We start from the raw sequence: 18,274 nt of genomic DNA, 5'->3' as shown, positions 1-18,274 counted from the left end.
CTTTTCAAGCAGTCTTAAGAAATGTCCTGTTTTATGGGGTGTTAGTGACTTTTTTTTTTCCTGGTCGCTAGGTGGCGCCAGAGATCTCTCCTATTGGCCTTGGGGGGCTGTTTTTCGCCTCCCCCCACCCCGTGGGACAGAGAACAGAGCGGGAATGGTAGGGTACACCTCAACAGCTTTGGGGTGCTGTGTCTGCCTTGTGCCCCACCGTCGTGGAGAAACCACGCCCTGAATTTTCGTGCCCCGGGTCTCAGTTCAAAGCCCTCAGTTCCAGGACGGGGGCTGTAGCCCAGATCAGTGGCGCGGGAATGGCGCCTTTTGCACTGCTCCCGTGCCTGGGCGCCTGGTTCCTGCTCACTCAGGGAGGGACCTTCACCTCAGTGAGGACCTCAGTGTGTCTCCCCGCAAGCCTAGGTCGCAGGCGCGGGGACCTGGGCAGCCGCGATCCAGGTCTGCACTTGCTTTTCAAGCTCCCCGAGTGAGCCGCTTTCCCGAGCCAGCTTACTGGCAGCCCGGGCTGGGTGCGCGTCTCCCGGGGTCTTTGTTCTTCTCTAATGGCGCCAGGAGCCGTTCGCTCACCGCCGTGGCGGATCCTGCAGGGTTCGCCTCAGCTCCCGTTCACGGGGTGTGGTGGCTGCAATAGTTCCTTTCCACTCCCAGTCCTGCTTGCTGCGTAGTTTGTTCTTGTGGGCCGTTTTGGTTTGTTGTTTCCTCCTCTCTGCTGGTTGGAGAGTGCCGCCTCTGTGGCGGGGGAGGGGAGCAGGGTTCTGAGCTTCCCTCCCTTCTCGTCCTCTTTTATGGCCACTTTCTTCTTCCAACACTTGTTTTTAATATGTGACATTCTCACAGGTCTGAGATGACAGCACATTGTGGCTTTGACCTGCATCTCCTTTATTAAAAAGGATGGTGAACATTTTTCCATGAAACCATCTTCTGGATATCCTCTCTGGTGAGTTGTCCATTCAAATGTGCTGCCCCTTTCTTAATTGGACTGTTTGTTTGTTATTGTTCAATAAGTTTTTTGGATATCTTGATATTAACCCCTTGTTGGTTGTAATGTGTAAATATTTTTCTCATATTCAGTAGGGTATATTTTTAATCTGCTTGTATTTTTCTTTCTCTGTGTTAAATTTTTTTTAATTTGTGGTAATTCCAATTGTTTATTTTTGCTTTTATTTCCTTTGCTGTAGGGATCAAGTCTCCAAAAACATCTTTACTATTGATGTCATGAGATATACTACCATTGTTTTTTTTTTCTATAGAAGTTCTTAAACATTCCATATATTCTAGCATTTCTTTGAAGTTTTCATAATTTTTATTCTCTTCTTGAATTCATTTTATATTCATTTATTGCTTCTGTTTTCCAGATCACTTGTATTTTTCATTTTCAATTTATGTTGGCCACCATGTTTTTAATTTCCAAGAAGTTTTTTATATTTATTTTTAAATTAGCTTGTATTTGTTTTATGGATCCTTTATTGTACTAATTCAAATAAAGATACCAATTTTTTTAAACTGTTCTCATTTTTTTGTATTAACTTTTATTGGAGACCATTTGTTCTGATTGCCCTTGTTTCCCTGTCTTTAAGATGGCCAGTTCCCTTATATATATAAAAGTGCAGTCTACAATGACTTATTTGTTCCTGGTCAGGAATCTCTCTTGTCTTGAAGTCACTATTTTCTTTTCCAGATAGGTAGCTCCTAAAGCCAGGAGAGGGTTGGGGGCTCTGTGGTCAAGCTTTGCCATGGGCTTAGTGCATGGGCAGTAAATGCCAACAGGTAGATTTCTTTTAGGGTTTGTGGGTTAAGAACAAACTAATAAACTGTGATGCCCATAAACAAACTGATACCTGGGTATCAAATCCCCAAATTGACTTTGCTTTGAATTAACTTTGTAACAGCGACTGAGAACTATAGTAATACTTAATACATAATAGTTATGTATAACTAATACATAATAGTAATACATAATACATAATAGTAATACATAATAGTTCCATCACCCTAAGAATTCTTTTGTGTAGTCATTGTAATCACTCCCTGTTTTTGTCCCTAACCCCCTGGCAAACTTTGATCTATTTGCCTCCTCCATTAGTTTTACCTCTTCTAGAATATCATATAAATGCAGTTTTATAATATGTCACCTTTAGGTGTGGCGTCTTTGAGTTACAAAATGCCTTTTAAGATTTCATCTGTGTTATTGCCTATATCAGTGGTTCTTTCCTTTTTTCTTATGTATGCCCTTGTATGGCTGTACCACTGTTTTATCTCTTCACCCACTGAAGCACACAGTAGATGTTTCCTGGTTGGAGTGGTTATGACTACATTTGTTATGAACATTTGTGTTCAGATTTTTGAATGTAAGTCTTCAGTACACTTGAGTAAATTACTGGATGCTAGGGTAAGGATTATGTTGACCTTTAAAATAAACTGCTGAACTTTTCCAAAGTGGCTATACCATTTTGCAAACATTAGAAGTGTTTGCAGCATTCGGTATGATATTATCATAAAATTTGATTGATGTGTAATGAACTATTCCCAGATTTAAGATACCCAGTTTTCTCTCTCAGGGTTTACCTTTTTGAAACTATGCTGATACTGTTCTGAATAAAATGTTTGCTAGGCTACACAGAACTATGCCATAATAAAAAGAATGATGAACTTGAATTAATAACAACTGAAAACTTTTCACAAGATATCAAATAAATGGAAAGATAAGAAATGGGAGAAAATATTTGTAAAATATTTCCTGTAAAAAGAGTTTGTATCTGAAATGATAATTCAATAATAAGAAACTAAAACCTGGTTTTTAAAATGGGTAAAATAGATATTTCACTAAAGAAGATACAAATAGCAAATGAAAACATAAAAATATATTCTATTTCATTATCAGTCAATTGAGAAATGCAAATTAATATCATGAGCTATCACCACCCATCCACTGACATGGCTAAAGACTATTAGTTATTGACAAACTGTGGAACTACCAGAACTCATATGTTTATATTTTATAAATGTAAAATGCTAAACCATTTTGGAAACATTTCGGCACTAGAAATAACCCAAATGTCTATTAATATAGGTGAATGGCTATGTCCATCTAATTAGTGGCTTTCAGCAGTAATAGGGAACAAACTACTGATATACACAGCATGTGTAAATTTCAAAATTATGAGCAAAATAATATAGACACAAACATGTACATACATATCATCTCACTTATATGTAACTTTTGGGCCTCTCCTGTGGCGCAGCGGTTGAGCGCTGGGCTGCGAAGCTGCCCGCAGCCTCTGCAGCGCCAGTTCAATCCCCGGCTGCCGGGCGAGGGCCCCACATGGCACGCAGACCTCTCCTGCTGCCTGCTGCTCCCCTCAGCAGAGTGTATTTCACCAGTCTGCCTGTTCTGCTCCCCGCTCTGGCTCTGGTGAATTCTCTCACCCTCCAGCGCTTCTGACTGTACCCAGTGCTTGTATAAATAAATAAATAAATAAATCTTTAAAAAGTATATATATATATATATATGTAACTTTTGAATAAAAGATCTGATTTATAAGAAGCAGGTCAGTTTTTATCTGGCACAGGATGTGGATTGGTAATTGGAAGGTGGCACCAGGGAACCTTTTAGGCTGATGGAAATATTATGTATCTTGGTTCTGGTGGTGGTTAGATTAGTATATGTCTTTGTCAGAACACATTGAACTGTACACTTAAAACTCAGTACATTTTTTGCAATGTAAATTTTACCCTAAAGTTGGGCCTCCCCGGTGGCGCAGCGGTTGAGCGCTGGGTTGCAAAGCTGCCCGCGGCCTCTGTGGCGCCGGTTCGATCCCCGGCTGCTCCCCGTCCACTGGAGGAGGGTCCCGCATGGCGCGCAGACTTCTCCTGCCGCCCGCTACTCCCCTCAGCAGTGTACTTCGGTCCTTCTGCCTGCTCTGCTCCCCGCTCTGGCTCTGGTGAATTCTCTCACCCTCCCGTGCTTCTGACTGTACCCAGTGCATGTATAAACAAAAACAAACAAATAAATAAATAAAACATGCCTCAAAAAAAAAAATTTTACCCTAAAGTTAATTTATCATATTGCATCATCTTCCTTAATTGTTCTTTTAGCTTGTGTGGCTAGCAGTGATGTACCTGTGATCATGTATTTTTGTTAGGAAGGCTCACTGTAATTCAATATATTTTAGGTAAAATGCTCTATTTAATGTACAAAAATATATAACTAGTGTTAAAGTAAATTCACATTTACTTTATGATATTAATAATTAGATTCCCCTCCCTTCAGTGAGTCCCTTAAAATTGTCCTCTACCAGATATCCCTAATTTTTAATATCCTAAGTTTTAGTTAAATATATATTGTGTATCTACTGAAGATTTAGGGTTATTCTAAAACCATAGATCTTCTACTTCATATGGTTTATCCTTCCCATCATTAAACAGTGATGAAAATGGTAACATATAGATAATATAGCTTAGTGGCAACTGTATCAAAGGCACTTTATATTGTTATACCCTTGTAACTAGATACATGTCTGTCCTTGTCACTTTGTGAGGGGAAGAGTATAGATTTGTTGTATCAGAAAATCACCATTCACTTACCCTAAAGCTTTTTTTTTTTTTTTAACATTGATTCCTTAATTCTTTTTCCTTACTACTAAAAAATTGCTTAGGAAATATTTCATGAGTTTAAATATGACTATTAAAGTCTAGGAAGGAGAGGAAAGAGAAAATGTTTTGCAGAACTAGCTTTTATTAAGTTCTGGTTAAATTGATTTTAAACCGATTCCTTGTTTTCCAACAAATACTTTACTACTTTGACTGTGTGGGCACCTCTTGTTTCAACCTGGCCATTTATTCATTAATTAATTATTCATTAATTCAGAAAAGTTTTGAAGAATCCACTGTGTTCCATACTTTTTTGTGGGTATTTTTTTTATTATTTTTTTAAATTTTTAATTTTTTTATTATTTTTGTGGGTATTTTGTTTCTTAGGAGAATATCACTTCAATTTTCAAAATTTCTCCTCTGCCTTTCATTTTTTCTTCCTGTTTGGGTCTTCACCTTCTCCCTCTGTTTAATTTACCTGGATTTTCAAGAAGCTCTGAAACTGTATAGGAGCGCTAGAATTCTCTCTGTTCATCCACTTGATTCAGTTAAGAACTCTACCCATTTGTTCTATATTAGAGCCTTTTTCATTAAAGATTGCAATCATAATAAAAATGTTTTAACTGGAGGAGAATTTACTTAGAGGAGGAAAGAGACACATAAAACCTTAATTTTCCACCCCTAGTAGTATTACTAATGACTGTTACATTTTTTTCAAAATAGTACATTAGAGCATAAATGCTTGTGATGAAGAAAAAGGGATGCTTTTGCTAGCACTTGACTTTTGCTCCTCCCTACCATATCTAATACTAGAATTAACCTATTATTTTACCTTCCCTCTGACATTATTTCTTCATTTGGCCTGTCTCTTCCCTCTTGCTCTTAGGTAATCCCTTTTTAAAAAGAATTTCTTTTTCATCCATAGTTTTCTAGTTCTCCATAATCACCTAGGGTCTTAACATAGATTTGGAGTGTTTAAAAAATCATTGTAGTTGAGAAAAAAAGCTTTCTTTTACCTCTCCAATCATTTCTTTCATGAATCTTTCTTTAATTTCAATCAGAGTTTCTTTGTGGGCAAGGTCAAGTTTCTTTTATGTATTCATGGGCTGCTTTTGTACTAACAGAAGTTACTACTTTTTTATATTCTCTTTGAACAGTAAAATTTCAATATGTATACAGTTCCTTATTGGATTGCTTCAAAGAAAGTCATACATTTGATTCTTACCTATTGTATTTCAGTTTTTATTACTCATTTTCCCCCACCCCCTCTTTTTTCTATATCAAGATATGGAACTTTTTTGCAGTCTATATGTGCCTTATCTTAGAGAGTCTCTGGTTCTTTTCTGTGTTTATTTCAAACTTGTTTATTTTAATTCTCTTCTGCCATCTACTCTGCCAATCTGCAAAAAAACAAAACAAAACAAAACCAAAAACAGACCAAATGTTTATTGAGCATATAGCGCCATGTGCTCAATCCTTAGGGTGTAGTTTAATTAAGACACATTCTCAGAACTTGAGGAATTCATAGTCTGTTAGGTAGAAAATATCTTGGTTTCTAAGAAATGGACCATAACATTATAGGAGAAAGAAAAAGTGGGTGGTGGCTAAGGTGTGAACATGACTTTAAAGGTAATGGGAGGATGCCAAGCAGAGAAAGAGCAAGGGAATCCCAGAATGACCCAGCCTTAGTGGAAGGAAGACTTAAAGATGCTTAGATGTAAAAGCCCAAGTACAATTGAAGGCATGCTAGGGTGATCTGTGTGTGAAATAGGAGAGAGAGGGAGAAGACCAGTGCTACGGTAGTGGAAACACATAGTATGTTATAAAAAAGACAGGCTTCTTTTCATGGTACCTCTATATATTTGAGAAGAATGAGGAGGAAGAGGAAGATGTGGGGAAGAGACTGAACCAGGGGGATGGGAGAGACATAGGAGCATATGATGGTTTAGAAGCCTAGACATGGCCGCTCCAGAAAGAGGGCTAACTATGTGTTCAGCAGCTGCTCCAAATTCTCCCAACTTCAATATAATTCTACTCTTTTCTTGATCAATATTTTCTTCCATTCCCCATGTCTTGATTTCTGCCATTAACCAAAAAACTCCTTTCCTCAAATTAGTATCTCTTGCTCACTTTCAGCAGGATTCAGAAAAGGCTCTTTTTTTTTGACATGTTACCATGTTTTGCACTCTATTACATTTTCATCCTATGCTGCACAGCTGTTTAAATCATTTGTTTTTCCCCTACCACTTCATTGACATGTCTCTGTGGTATTATTTTGCAAGTAATGTTCTGTTATGACTTGCCTTTATTATATAAATGTGCCTTATTTTTTGTCCTTTTGAACTTTTTCCATATCTTTGCACTTTAATGTAAGTTGAGACTCCTCTTTTGAGTTTTAAACTTGTTTTCCAGGAACTTTCATCACACTATGAACCTAGCATTTGTGTTGTCCTGGCTTGAATTTATTCCCATTGCCTCCTTTTGTTTATTTCATGAAAAATCCTTTTCCTTCCTCTTTCCTATTCTGAAGCACAGTGTTCTCTGCAGTTCCTGCCATCCTGCTTCTCTCCGCCTCATCGACTCCCCATCTCACTTCAAATCTCAGTAGTAAACATATGTTCTCCCTTGTCTATACCTCTTAATTTCTCTTTTCCACTGTTAATGCTTTCTCTGTAATTGTATTATTTAACTTTGTTAAGCATTTTATAATATGAAAGATGTGGTTGAAAATAAAGTTGTATTATAATAAAATAATGTCATATAAAGCAAATTGTTTCCCAAGGAATACAAAAGCCTCGTGATACAAGTTAAAATGACTGTTGTTTTATATTCTTTGTGCAATTAGTATTAAAGTTCTATGTGTTGGGGAGAATTTCTCTTCTCAATCATTTTTGATGTGATTGAATTAAACAATAAAATAAAGGTCATCTTATTTCTAATTATGACTTTTTGTTAAAGGAGAAATAATATTTTTATATGTTGTAAGAGTCTTTTAAAAAAGTAGTGTTTTGAATAAACTGGCAGAAAATGTCTCCCTGAGTTATATTTTATAATTGCTTTTCTGGAAAAATTTAGTGTACCAGACTAATATTTATTTGTGCCAGGTGGGAAAATCATTTGTCTTTGAATCCCATTTTCCTCATAAAATAGAGTTATTGTATTTTTTACATTTGGTTCATTGCCCATTGGGATATTCATTGGTTACCAAAAATTGCCTCCAGGCCTTGGCACAAGTCCAGACAGTACATGGGCAGTTTGGACTTCTGCATTGGCCCTTGCTGCCCACATGAGTCCCAAGACTATGGCTCTATTCTCTTTTTTCAGCTTCATTTCCCAGGGAAAAGTAGAGGGAGCTATCCTTTCTTCTCCATATGCTCTTCCCCATTCCCCAAACACTTTATGTATCATCTTAGTAGATTGGAAAGGAGTTCAGAATCAATGAAGGATGTTAACTATGAGTTTGGGTTTGCACATTTCGTTAGTTTTATTTTTAAAAGCAAGTTTTAACTTCATTACATTTCCAAACAGTATTCCTGGAAAAAATACATTTATGTATTTGGGATTTCAGTCTACTGTACATTGCTTTTCCTTCTTTCACTATTTTCTTTTGTTGTTTTTAACTTTATGTTACCAAAAATTAACTATCATGGTAATTGTTATCCACAGTTGGAAAAATACTGCATTAGTTTGAAGATATTATACTTACCACATTTACATATATTACCTCAATGCAAAATTTTACTTACCTTTCAGTACAGCTGAAAAAACTTTAAATGCAGCTGAAAAATTATTTTGTTCATGTGACAGTCTTACTACATTTGATATTAATCCACAATCTACAATGGCAAAATCTGGCTGGGAAATAGCTGCAGAGTTTGTGACTTTGTATGTCAAATGGAATTTGATTTTCACAATTTATCCCAGTCTTTTAGCCAAGAATGATTATGAAAGTTCATATGAATGATGATAACCTAATTTTGCTTACATTTCTTTGTTTATACAACTTTTGCTTCCTAATAAATGCAGTCGTATGAGGAGGTGAAACAACTTAGTTGAAGCAATTTATAGATATCTGTGGGAATGAGAAGTGATGTCTAAAAATTATACAGTTAAACTCATCCATCATCTTGGCAAATGGTTTTCTGTCCTTCCCTTGAAGAGTTCCAGAAATAAAACATCCAGTCTTTTGAATTAATTAGTCAATTGAGTTGGCTACCTGTATGTTTGTTATTCCTAAGTTTCATTTTTAGAGTTCATTTCACTAGTTCCTTTTAAGAGAAGGATCAAGTGACTTCCTTGGAAAGTCACATTCTTAGTCTACCTTGGGGCCTATTTTGAAGTGTATTATATATGGTAAAAGAAAGGGCTGTGTCCTTTCATATTTTGGTGTTAAGGGATTTGCGATCTGATCACTTGCACAGTTTTTTCTATTTGACAGATTTATACTTTGTAGAGGTGACATATTTGAATAAAGAAGTGATATAACTAGATCAGTATTTTTTCCCACATTTATAACATAACCTATACTTTAGCACTTGGCGTTAGATCTCTGGAGGTGAAGCTGATTCCTTGATTCATCATATATCAATCCTGAAGCATGTACTGCAGAAGTGTTTTCATACTTGCTTTGTTACTCTTCTCCAGAAAGTGTTGTTCACAATGTTGTATTATCATTGTTCTTGGAGTGCAGATCCCCCGATTTGGTGAGTCTGCCTGCTGACTGCCCGGCCTTGTGTTTCATTTGCTCTCATGGTCTGTAAGTTTGTGCTGTGGTGCAGCAGCCTTAGCAAGGGTATAGCTTGCCCTGTGTTGTGAAAGTGGCCCCACAAAGAATTTCACATCTGTCTCCCTACTGGGGCCTGAAGTTTTAACAATTTTTTTTTTAAGATTTATTTTATTTATGTAAGAGCTGGGGTACAGGCCAGATGTGTGGGAGGGTGAGAGGATTCACCAAAGACAGAGCGCGGAACAGAACAGGCAGACTGAGGAAATACACTGCTGAGGAGAGCAGCAGGCGAGACAGGAGAGGTCTGCTCACTTGTGGGTTGCTTCGAGGCCGGCGGGGATCAAACCTGCACTGCAGAGGCTGCGGACAGCTTCAGAGCGCTGTGCTCAGCTGCCTGCGCCAACAGGGAGGCCCTGAAGTTTTAACAATTTAAGGACTACTTTTTCATTGGCTTGAGGGTGGGGTAAGGGTTTTAAACAATGAAGATAGTTTGGATTTAGATGTACATTATAATTGGGATATGCCTAATAAGGTTCTGATTTCCCTCTGGTGACTCCCTTGTCTCGGTTAATGTCTTGTCTCCTAGGGCTTCTGGGGCAGGGAACTGAGTTTTCATCATCCTGGTTTCACAAAAAGGACCATCTTTCCATGTTTTGGCTTTATGAGGGTCCTTTCAAATATGACCAGTGGCTTGAAATAATCTCTGTATGGGTGATAGCAAGTCCCCTGATAATCATTAAGACCTGTGATGTTTCCAGGAGACATTTACCTTAGCTCCTGAGATCTGCTCTTTGCCTTTCTTCTTTCTCACACCTGCGAATTTTTTTTTTTTTTTTTTTTTTATAAGATTTTTTTTTTTTTTTTTTTTTTTTAAATAGAGGCATGTTTTATTTATTTATTTATTTATTTGTTTGTTTGTTTATACATGCACTGGGTACAGTCAGAAGCGCGGGAGGGTGAGAGAATTCACCAGAGGCAGAGCGGGGAGCAGAGCAGGCAGAAGGACCGAAGTACACTGCTGAGGGGAGCAGCGGGCGGCAGGAGAGGTCTGCGTGCCATATGGGACCCTCCTCTGGTGGCCGGGGAGCAGCCGGGGATCGAACCTGCATCGCAGAGGCCGCGGGCAGCTTCGCAACCCAGCGCTCAACCGCTGCGCCACCGGGGAGGCCCACACCTGCGAATTTTCCTTACTTGTTCCAGCTCGTTGCACTATTTACTCATTCACTGATACAGTTTTTTTCAAGCGTTTCAGTAATTTGGATATTGTTGGTGTTGAGTAGCAGAAGGGTGCTGTGCTATGTAATTTTAAATTACTTCAGACCTTTGAAATTTTTTTTTATTTGCTCATCAGCTTTTCAGTATAAATATGTCAAGTATTTTGTGTCTACTATGTGTTAAGTATTTTGAGAAATGAAAATTTTCCACCACATTCTCTCGGTAACCTTAGTCTAATAACAATCTGTGGAGTTAGGGGGTACCAGTAGGCACCAGGCAGTAAGCCTAGTTATATGAAATAAAGTGGCTTGGGAATTGAATGCTAGAGGTAATGAAGTTAAAGTAAAACATGAAGGGTGCTTAGAATTTGACTGAGTTTACTGGGTTCGACAAGAAAAGATGGGTCTAGCTGCATAAGAGCCATGCAACATCATATCAAGAAATTTAGGTTATGTCTTATAGGTAAGAAAATTCACTTGAGGTTTTTGAGTGGGAAAGATGCTTAATGCTTTATAATCTTAGTGCTAAACTTTTGAAAGGCTAACACATAGTTCTACTATAAAGAAGTTTGTGTTCCCATATTCTTTTACTCAAAACTTAAACTCAAGTGTTCACTAAGACAAAATAAATCTGTTTGTTTTTCTTGTTTGTGGAGGCGAGAGGTTACCTAATCAGGGTCCAGGGTTGTGCTATAAATTTGTAGTGCTAACTGGAAAAAAATGACCACCTTAGGGACAGCTTTGGCCTCTTCTGATGGGATCCTCTTAATGGTTAAAGGTTACAAATTAGTTCATATTTCCAAAAACACTGTTTGGCAGCAACAAAATATGTCTGCCTGCATAGTTGGATTCATAATCTATGGGTTTGCAACCACAAAGTAGAAAGGGTTCTTTTTTTAAAATTATGTATGTCATAAAATTTAAAAATATAATATCATTAAAAATTATTCACAAAATTCAGAAAAATGTGGCCTGTTCAGTTTGAGAATTCTGTATCTATTGAGTAGCTAGCTATTGACAGTGATCATCTTTTTTGGGATATTTGTCCTTAGTTAGAAATAAAATATTTTCTAAAACTCTTGTCTTACAGATTAAAGCATGTCACATTTTAGCATTTGTACCTGAAATCAGCATGCAAATTTCAGGCCACATGGATAAGTGCCAACTTTTGCATTTCCTGTGTGTTTCCTGTGATCATTCTATCTGGGGTGAGTGATTTCTAAGAGCAGCTGGCAACAAACCAGATAACCAGCCAGCCGTGACGTTCCCTAACAAATAAAGCTAAGAGTTATAAATTAAACACTGTCTGGTGATCTGTGGTGTGTAAGGCTGTTAATTTAGTTGGTCTGGATTAGCTGTCAGCTCCAGGAAACTATATTCCTATGTAGTATGTTTGGAAGAGAGTAGTAATTAAACATTATGAAATCATTTGTTAAAATGTGAAATTATAGCAATGCCTAGGATTCTTTTGGACTTAGCAGCATGTTGGTGGTTCATCATATATTTAAAATAATTTTAATTTTAAAAGTTCAAGGACTTAGTATTTATTGAAGGATTATTATAATTTTGTATGAAGTTGGGTTTTTTGTATCATACATCTTCCATTGCCTTACTATATCAGTTTTGCTCCCCATGTAGCATAAAGATGTATACATTTTCAATATTTAGGATTCTTAAAATTACATTACATAAATCACACCAGAAAGTCACAATTACAGTTTAAAACTTGTATTTTCAATTTCATTGTGGAAAATTACATGTGTAAAAAGCCTGTTTGTTACCCTATCCATGCATTTTTGTGCTTATTTAAATTATTTTACTTCACCAAATCATTCATTTTTTTTAGAACATCCTTCAAAGAGTTCATGCGTCTCACTGAGGACACCTGACCTTTTGAAGCTTCATAATTCACATCTAGATGTCACCAGTCTTTCCCATGTTAACAGTTCTGACTATGTTTTATTATCTATGCCTTCGGCGTCGAGCCAGGACAGCTACAAGAGGAGAAATGATGAACAGCCATAGAACTATAGAATCAAACAGCCGGACTTCCCCTCTCAATGCAGAGGTGGTCCAGTATGCCAAAGAAGTAGTGGATTTCAGTTCCCATTATGGAAGTGAGAATAGTATGTCCTATACCATGTGGAATTTGGCAGGCATACCAAATGTATTCCCAAGTTCTGGTGACTTCACTCAGACAGCTGTGTTTCGAACCTATGGAACATGGTGGGATCAGTGTCCTAGTGCTTCCTTGCCATTCAAGAGAACGCCGCCTAATTTTCAGAGCCAAGACTATGTGGAACTTACTTTTGAACAACAGGTGTATCCTACAGCTGTTCATGTTCTGGAAACCTATCATCCTGGAGCAGTCATTAGAATTCTAGCTTGTTCTGCAAATCCCTACTCCCCGAGTCCACCAGCAGAAGTAAGGTAAGATTCATTTTTTAATGACCTGGTTGTGTAGCTGATAGGTTTTGGTTATTTTAATATTGGAGATCCTTATTTATTGAAAGTGTTCTCAAGTAATTTAGAAATTTGATTTAAAAATTCCTAGATTTCTGGCAAGAAAAATCACACATATAAAGGTTTACTGCTTTTTATACCTTTTCATACCTTTTCATTCCAACACTATACTGTTAATGGACTGTGAAATTTATGTGTCATAGAATTTAACATAAGCAGAAAGCACAACTTGAATGAATTGGGGTGTGGATCAGTCTGAGAAGTTAGCAGGAAATATAACTTCTAAAATATTTTCAAACAGGCATTATGGTATTGCTTTAAATACTTTGAGTAACTTGAAGTAGACCTATGGAGTGATATGATATTTTAGAAGAGGTCCTTAGAGCATTAGCTTTAATGTTAGATATATGTTTTGGTAACAAGCATATTTATTTAAAAATAAATGTTGCTCTAAGTAATTCTTGCATTCTCCCTTAAAACCTGTTTATTAACATCAACATCATTACAGCAATTTGGTATAGCAGTGCCTCTTTCTTGCTTTTATAGGTCAGCTTCCTGAATTTTTAAAATATAATTGTTTGACTAGGTGATATATATTAATATCGTTCAATATTCTAAAAAGTACATAATGTATTCTTGTATGTACCCTGTTTTCCATGTGCCCAGGACCCATGCCTCCCCCACAGAGATCACTTTTATCTACTTTTTAAAATATTTTTTCAGTTTCTATATGCAGATAAAAGAAAATACATGTATATTTTTATTCTCTTTGTACTCAAAAACAAGCACACTATTCACATTATTTTGTGTCTTGTTTCACTTAATAGTGTACATTAGTTCTTTTCATATTAGTGCAAGAGAGCTTCCTCATTCTTTTCTGCAGTTGCAGGTATTACAGTGTGTCTGTACCCAAACTTATTAACCACGTCCTATTGTTTCCATACTTTACTATAGTAAACACTAATATAGTTAAAAACCTTGTTATAAGTCACTTTACAAGTTCTTAGGTATATCCCGTGGGATAAATTTCCAGAAGGATTTCTGGGCTACAGGTGTGTACATTTGTAATTTTGATATACAGTGCCAATTTTCCCTCCAAAGAGGCTCTATCGATATATATTCCAACTAGCATGTATATGCATTCATATTTTGCCAAAGCCTCACCTACAGACCATATTGATAAATTTTAATACTTTCATAGATTTGTTATGTGAAAAAAATGTTACCTTTAAGTTAAAATTCTTTTATTCTGAGTTTGACTATCTCCATTTTTAGGTGCCGTTTATATTAACTTGTCCTTGATCTACCCGAACATATTATTTGCCCATTTTTCTTTTTGTTGTTGATTTCATCAGTGTTTAGACCTGCATGTTACTTATTTACTCATTTATTAAATTATTATTAAATTATTTTACTTATTAAATTTTATGTTCTGGGTATTACTGGTATATCAGTGAATAATGAACATAGTAGACACAATCCCTGCCTTTATGAACTTCTTGTAGGCCAAAGCAGTTTGTGGGCACCTGTAAACCCCATCTGCCAGTGGAGGAGGAGTAGGGGCAAAGATCTGCTCCCTCCTGTGGGACTCACTGCTTCATTGAAGCCTTGTCCCCTCAACTCTAAGGGAACACCTCCTCGCCTACCAGGAACAAATGCAGAGTACAGTTCAACTCAGAGTAGAGACTACTGGTAAAATCTTGCTCTTCTCAGAACTGCCTTGATAATTCATTGTGAATGAATTATTAATGAATCAATTTTTTAAAAGTACAGAAAATCAGCATCCTTTAATGTACAGATTTTTTTCTCTTGAAAGGAATAAAAGAAATGCCTTGGACAGGATTATTTATATGAATTGTCTTGGTGGACTCTTATCTTCTTTTCCTCTTTCCTACAAAGTTATCTCCTTTTTTCCTTAAAAGCTGAATAGATTTGAGGATGAGATCTATAAAAGCATGTGATATCTTTCCTCTAATCTAAAACTTAATGTCTGTATAACTGATTTTGAGTATAAATCATGTGCATGAATTCCTGAGAGTGGTAGTGTGTAATTGTGAAGAAGGTAGAAACTTCATTTACAGGTGTATCTTTAATTTGCTTAACTGATTTTCAGCTTTATTCCACAAAAGTTACTATTCCATTTCAAAAGAAAAGGATTCTAACCAGTATATATTATTGCAGAAATTAAAAAGTGTCTTGTTTTACTGATTATATCAATATATTTTTCATTTTAAAAATTACTAGAAAATACAAAATAGGAAAATATATAGAAATATTCTCTCCTGTCCACTCCCTCCCATAACCCCACTCCATTTCTCCTGGTCAGACTCTGTATATTAACATTTTGGTAGATTTCTTTAGATTGTTAGAAAGATGGATGGAACCCGGCTCACTGCTGGGAACAAAACAGAGAGCCAGACAAATAAGACTCTGGTTCTTTGTGTTTTCAGGCAATCTGGAAGAGGACCTTGAGAACACAGGGAACATGTGTAGTGGGGGGAAATACCTTATCTATGGGCTCAGAGAGGTCTTCATTGAGGAAGAGGATTACTTGAGACCTGAGGGTGAAGGTGAGGTTTTAGTTTGGAAAGGAAAGGTTAAGAGGTTACAACACAAGCAAGGATAAAACCTTAAAGTGAGACCTTGGTGTTCCAAGAAGTGAGAGAAGTCCAAGGGTGCAGAGAACATGATGGGCCGCAAGATGGGAGTGTCATTCTTAAGATCTAAACTGGTGGTTTCTAGACTTCAGGATGTTAGAGAGCTCTGGGATCCAGTTTCTCAGAAGCAGCCTTGAGAGGGCTGTTCTAGTATGAATGAGTGTGAGCATGCTCTAATGCTTTAGGAAACTATAAGGGAGTAGGGAAAGCTATAGGAGGGGAAAAAGGTAAGCAGGAATATGATTTCAAGTGTCATTCCAGTCAGCCGTGAGATAAAATTTGCTAGGGAACTGTCCTTTTCCACTCATGTACCCATTAGTCTTGGGCTGTGGCTTGGGAAGCAGAGAGGGGACTGGCACTCTCCAATGTGCATGCCACTGCATGGATGAAGAGGCTCTAGGAGCCCAGGTAGTGCTCAGAGGAAGGCTGCAGGTAGAAGTCCTTATGAGCCAAGCAAACATATCTGGAGGATAGGCACACAGAGCTGACCAGGAGATTTCAGTAGAGCACAGGTAGGGAGAGTTGGATATAATAGACTTATAAGCGTAAGGATGATGATAATAAATATTAGAGAACTGACATGTGTTCGGATTATTTCCTTTGCTAAATAAGCATAGATTAAAAAGACAAACAAATGCAATACCAACATCATTTATCATTACCATCATTTCATAAAAGAAATCTGTTTATACTGAGAAATTAGCATAATCAGAATCTTGAATAAAGAAGGGAGCAGTTTTAAAAGAACACGTGTGTACATTTCCTATTTTTCACATTAGGTCATGGGAAGGTCTCTCACACATTGTTGTTTGGTAGTCCTAGCACTATATTCCCTGTTATTTTAATTGGGTTTATGCTACCTGAGGAGTTAACAGAGGGTGTTGGAATAGCTCAGGAATTTGTTTGCAGGAAATGGACTTGTAGTCTAGAACATTCAGAATTTAAAGCAATCTTTTCCTCATTTCATCCTGTTTGATTTTTTTCTTCAATGAGTGAAGTAGAAAAATGTTCTGACTTTTGCCTAGTGCTGTGTTAAAAGCAAAAGGAAAAAGGTAATATAGAATGTGCTGGTCCTAAGGATAAGTTTTTTTAAGATTTATTTATGCATATAAGAATTGGGGTATAGGCCAGAGATGGAGGGGGTGAGAGGATTCACCAGAGACAGAGTGGGGAGCAGAACAGGCAGTTATACTGAAATACACTGCTGAGGAGAGCAGCAGGTGAGACAGGAGAGGTCTGCAGTGCCATGTGGCTTAGTGGCTGGTGATAGCTTGATAGCACTGAGACTTTAACCTCTGCACCACCAGGGAGGTCCTAAGGATAAGATCTTAATGGATGCTGGGTAAATCAGAAAATAAGTTAGTTTAGGGTTACACTTTGGAAGAGAGACAGGGAAAAGGGGAAGAAGAAAATGACAAAGTAAGTTAATATTAAGGAAACTGATTGGAATAAAGTTATTTGGGGACAAAAATTTGGTGGTTTTGAGTTTGAGTCTTAAAAGTACTATAATTATATAATATTGAAGTGAACAAAAGAGAGAAGAGACTGTCAGAACATTTGCTGCCAGAGGAAGTTGCTTAAACAATGATTTCACCGTTAGTCAGGGTTTGGTCTCCTTGACTTTTGTAGGCCAAGAAATAAGAGTTGATTTTTTAAGTCAGAATTGACTAGAATTGTCAGAATTGATTCTTTTTAAAGCAAATGCCTGTCTGTTAGTTTTCATTAGAAATGGGCTGGTAAGCAGGGAGTGAATAGGTGTATTTAAAGATTTATTTATTTATTTATATAAGCACTGGGTATACTCAGAAGCGCGGGAGGGTGAGACAATTCACCAGAGACAGAGCAGGGAGCAGAACTGGCAGACTGATGAAGTACACTGCTGAGGGGAGCAGCGGGTGGCAGGAGAGGTCTGCGCGCCATGTGGGACCCTCCCCCAGCAGCCGGGGATTGAACCTACGCTGCAGAGGCTGCGGGCAGCTTCGCAGCCCAGTGCTCAACTGATGCGCCACCAGGGAGGCCCTGTTTTCCTCTTCTAATCATTTACATTCAGCTGTTGAAATGGAATAGTGTTGGCAGAAGAACTTTTTTTTTTTTAAAGGTTTATTTATTTATGCATACAAGAACTGGGGTATAAGCCAGAGGTACAGGGGATGAGAGGACTCACCAGAGAGAGTGGGAAGCAGAATAGACGATCTACTGAAATACACTGCTGAGGGGAGCATCGGGCAAGGCAGGAGAGGTCTGCCATGCCATGTGGGTTTCCCCCTGGCCGGCCTGGTATCAAACTCGTGCTGCAGTGGCTGGCAATAGCTTGATCACGCTGTCTTTAACCCCTGCGCCACCAGGGAGGCCCAGCAGAAGAACTTTTCTTTGTGCTTACTAACCAGGAAAAATTCTTGTTAGAGGGAAGCTTTTAGCATCCGTGTGCCTGGCCTCCAACCTGAATACTTTAGAAAATTTGCTCTGCTTAGTTTCCATTGATGGAACAATTCTCTTCCTCTCTTGTCTACCTGTTGCTTCCTGGAAGCTTTGGGAAGACTTTCTCAGTGGTCAGTAGACACTGAGATAGAATGGTCTGCCTTGGGCCACCAAGTCCTGGACACACAATGGGC

General features: G+C 37.7%; 1 protein-coding gene across 2 annotated transcripts in view; it reads left to right on the top strand.

Annotated features, from left to right (window-relative positions):
- FBXL4 (F-box and leucine rich repeat protein 4) overlaps positions 1–18,274 on the top strand; it is a 69,103-nt gene that overhangs the window by 9,196 nt on the left and 41,633 nt on the right. Inside the window, exons 2-4 of one of the 2 annotated variants that reach the window (XM_037520138.1) lie at positions 850–949; positions 11,633–11,750; positions 12,389–12,972. In XM_037520138.1, the coding sequence (XP_037376035.1) occupies positions 12,461–12,972 (512 nt within the window). In that variant the 5' untranslated portion in view covers positions 850–949; positions 11,633–11,750; positions 12,389–12,460. The remainder of the gene's footprint in view (positions 1–849; positions 950–11,632; positions 11,751–12,388; positions 12,973–18,274) is intronic. The other variant, XM_037520139.1, reaches the window with a different exon arrangement.

The sequence above is a fragment of the Talpa occidentalis genome, unplaced genomic scaffold, assembly GCF_014898055.3.
Source record: "Talpa occidentalis isolate TD23 unplaced genomic scaffold, MPIMG_talOcc4v2.1 talOcc4.2, whole genome shotgun sequence".
NCBI lineage: Eukaryota > Metazoa > Chordata > Mammalia > Eulipotyphla > Talpidae > Talpa > Talpa occidentalis.
This window is presented reverse-complemented; position numbering and strand designations above follow the sequence as displayed.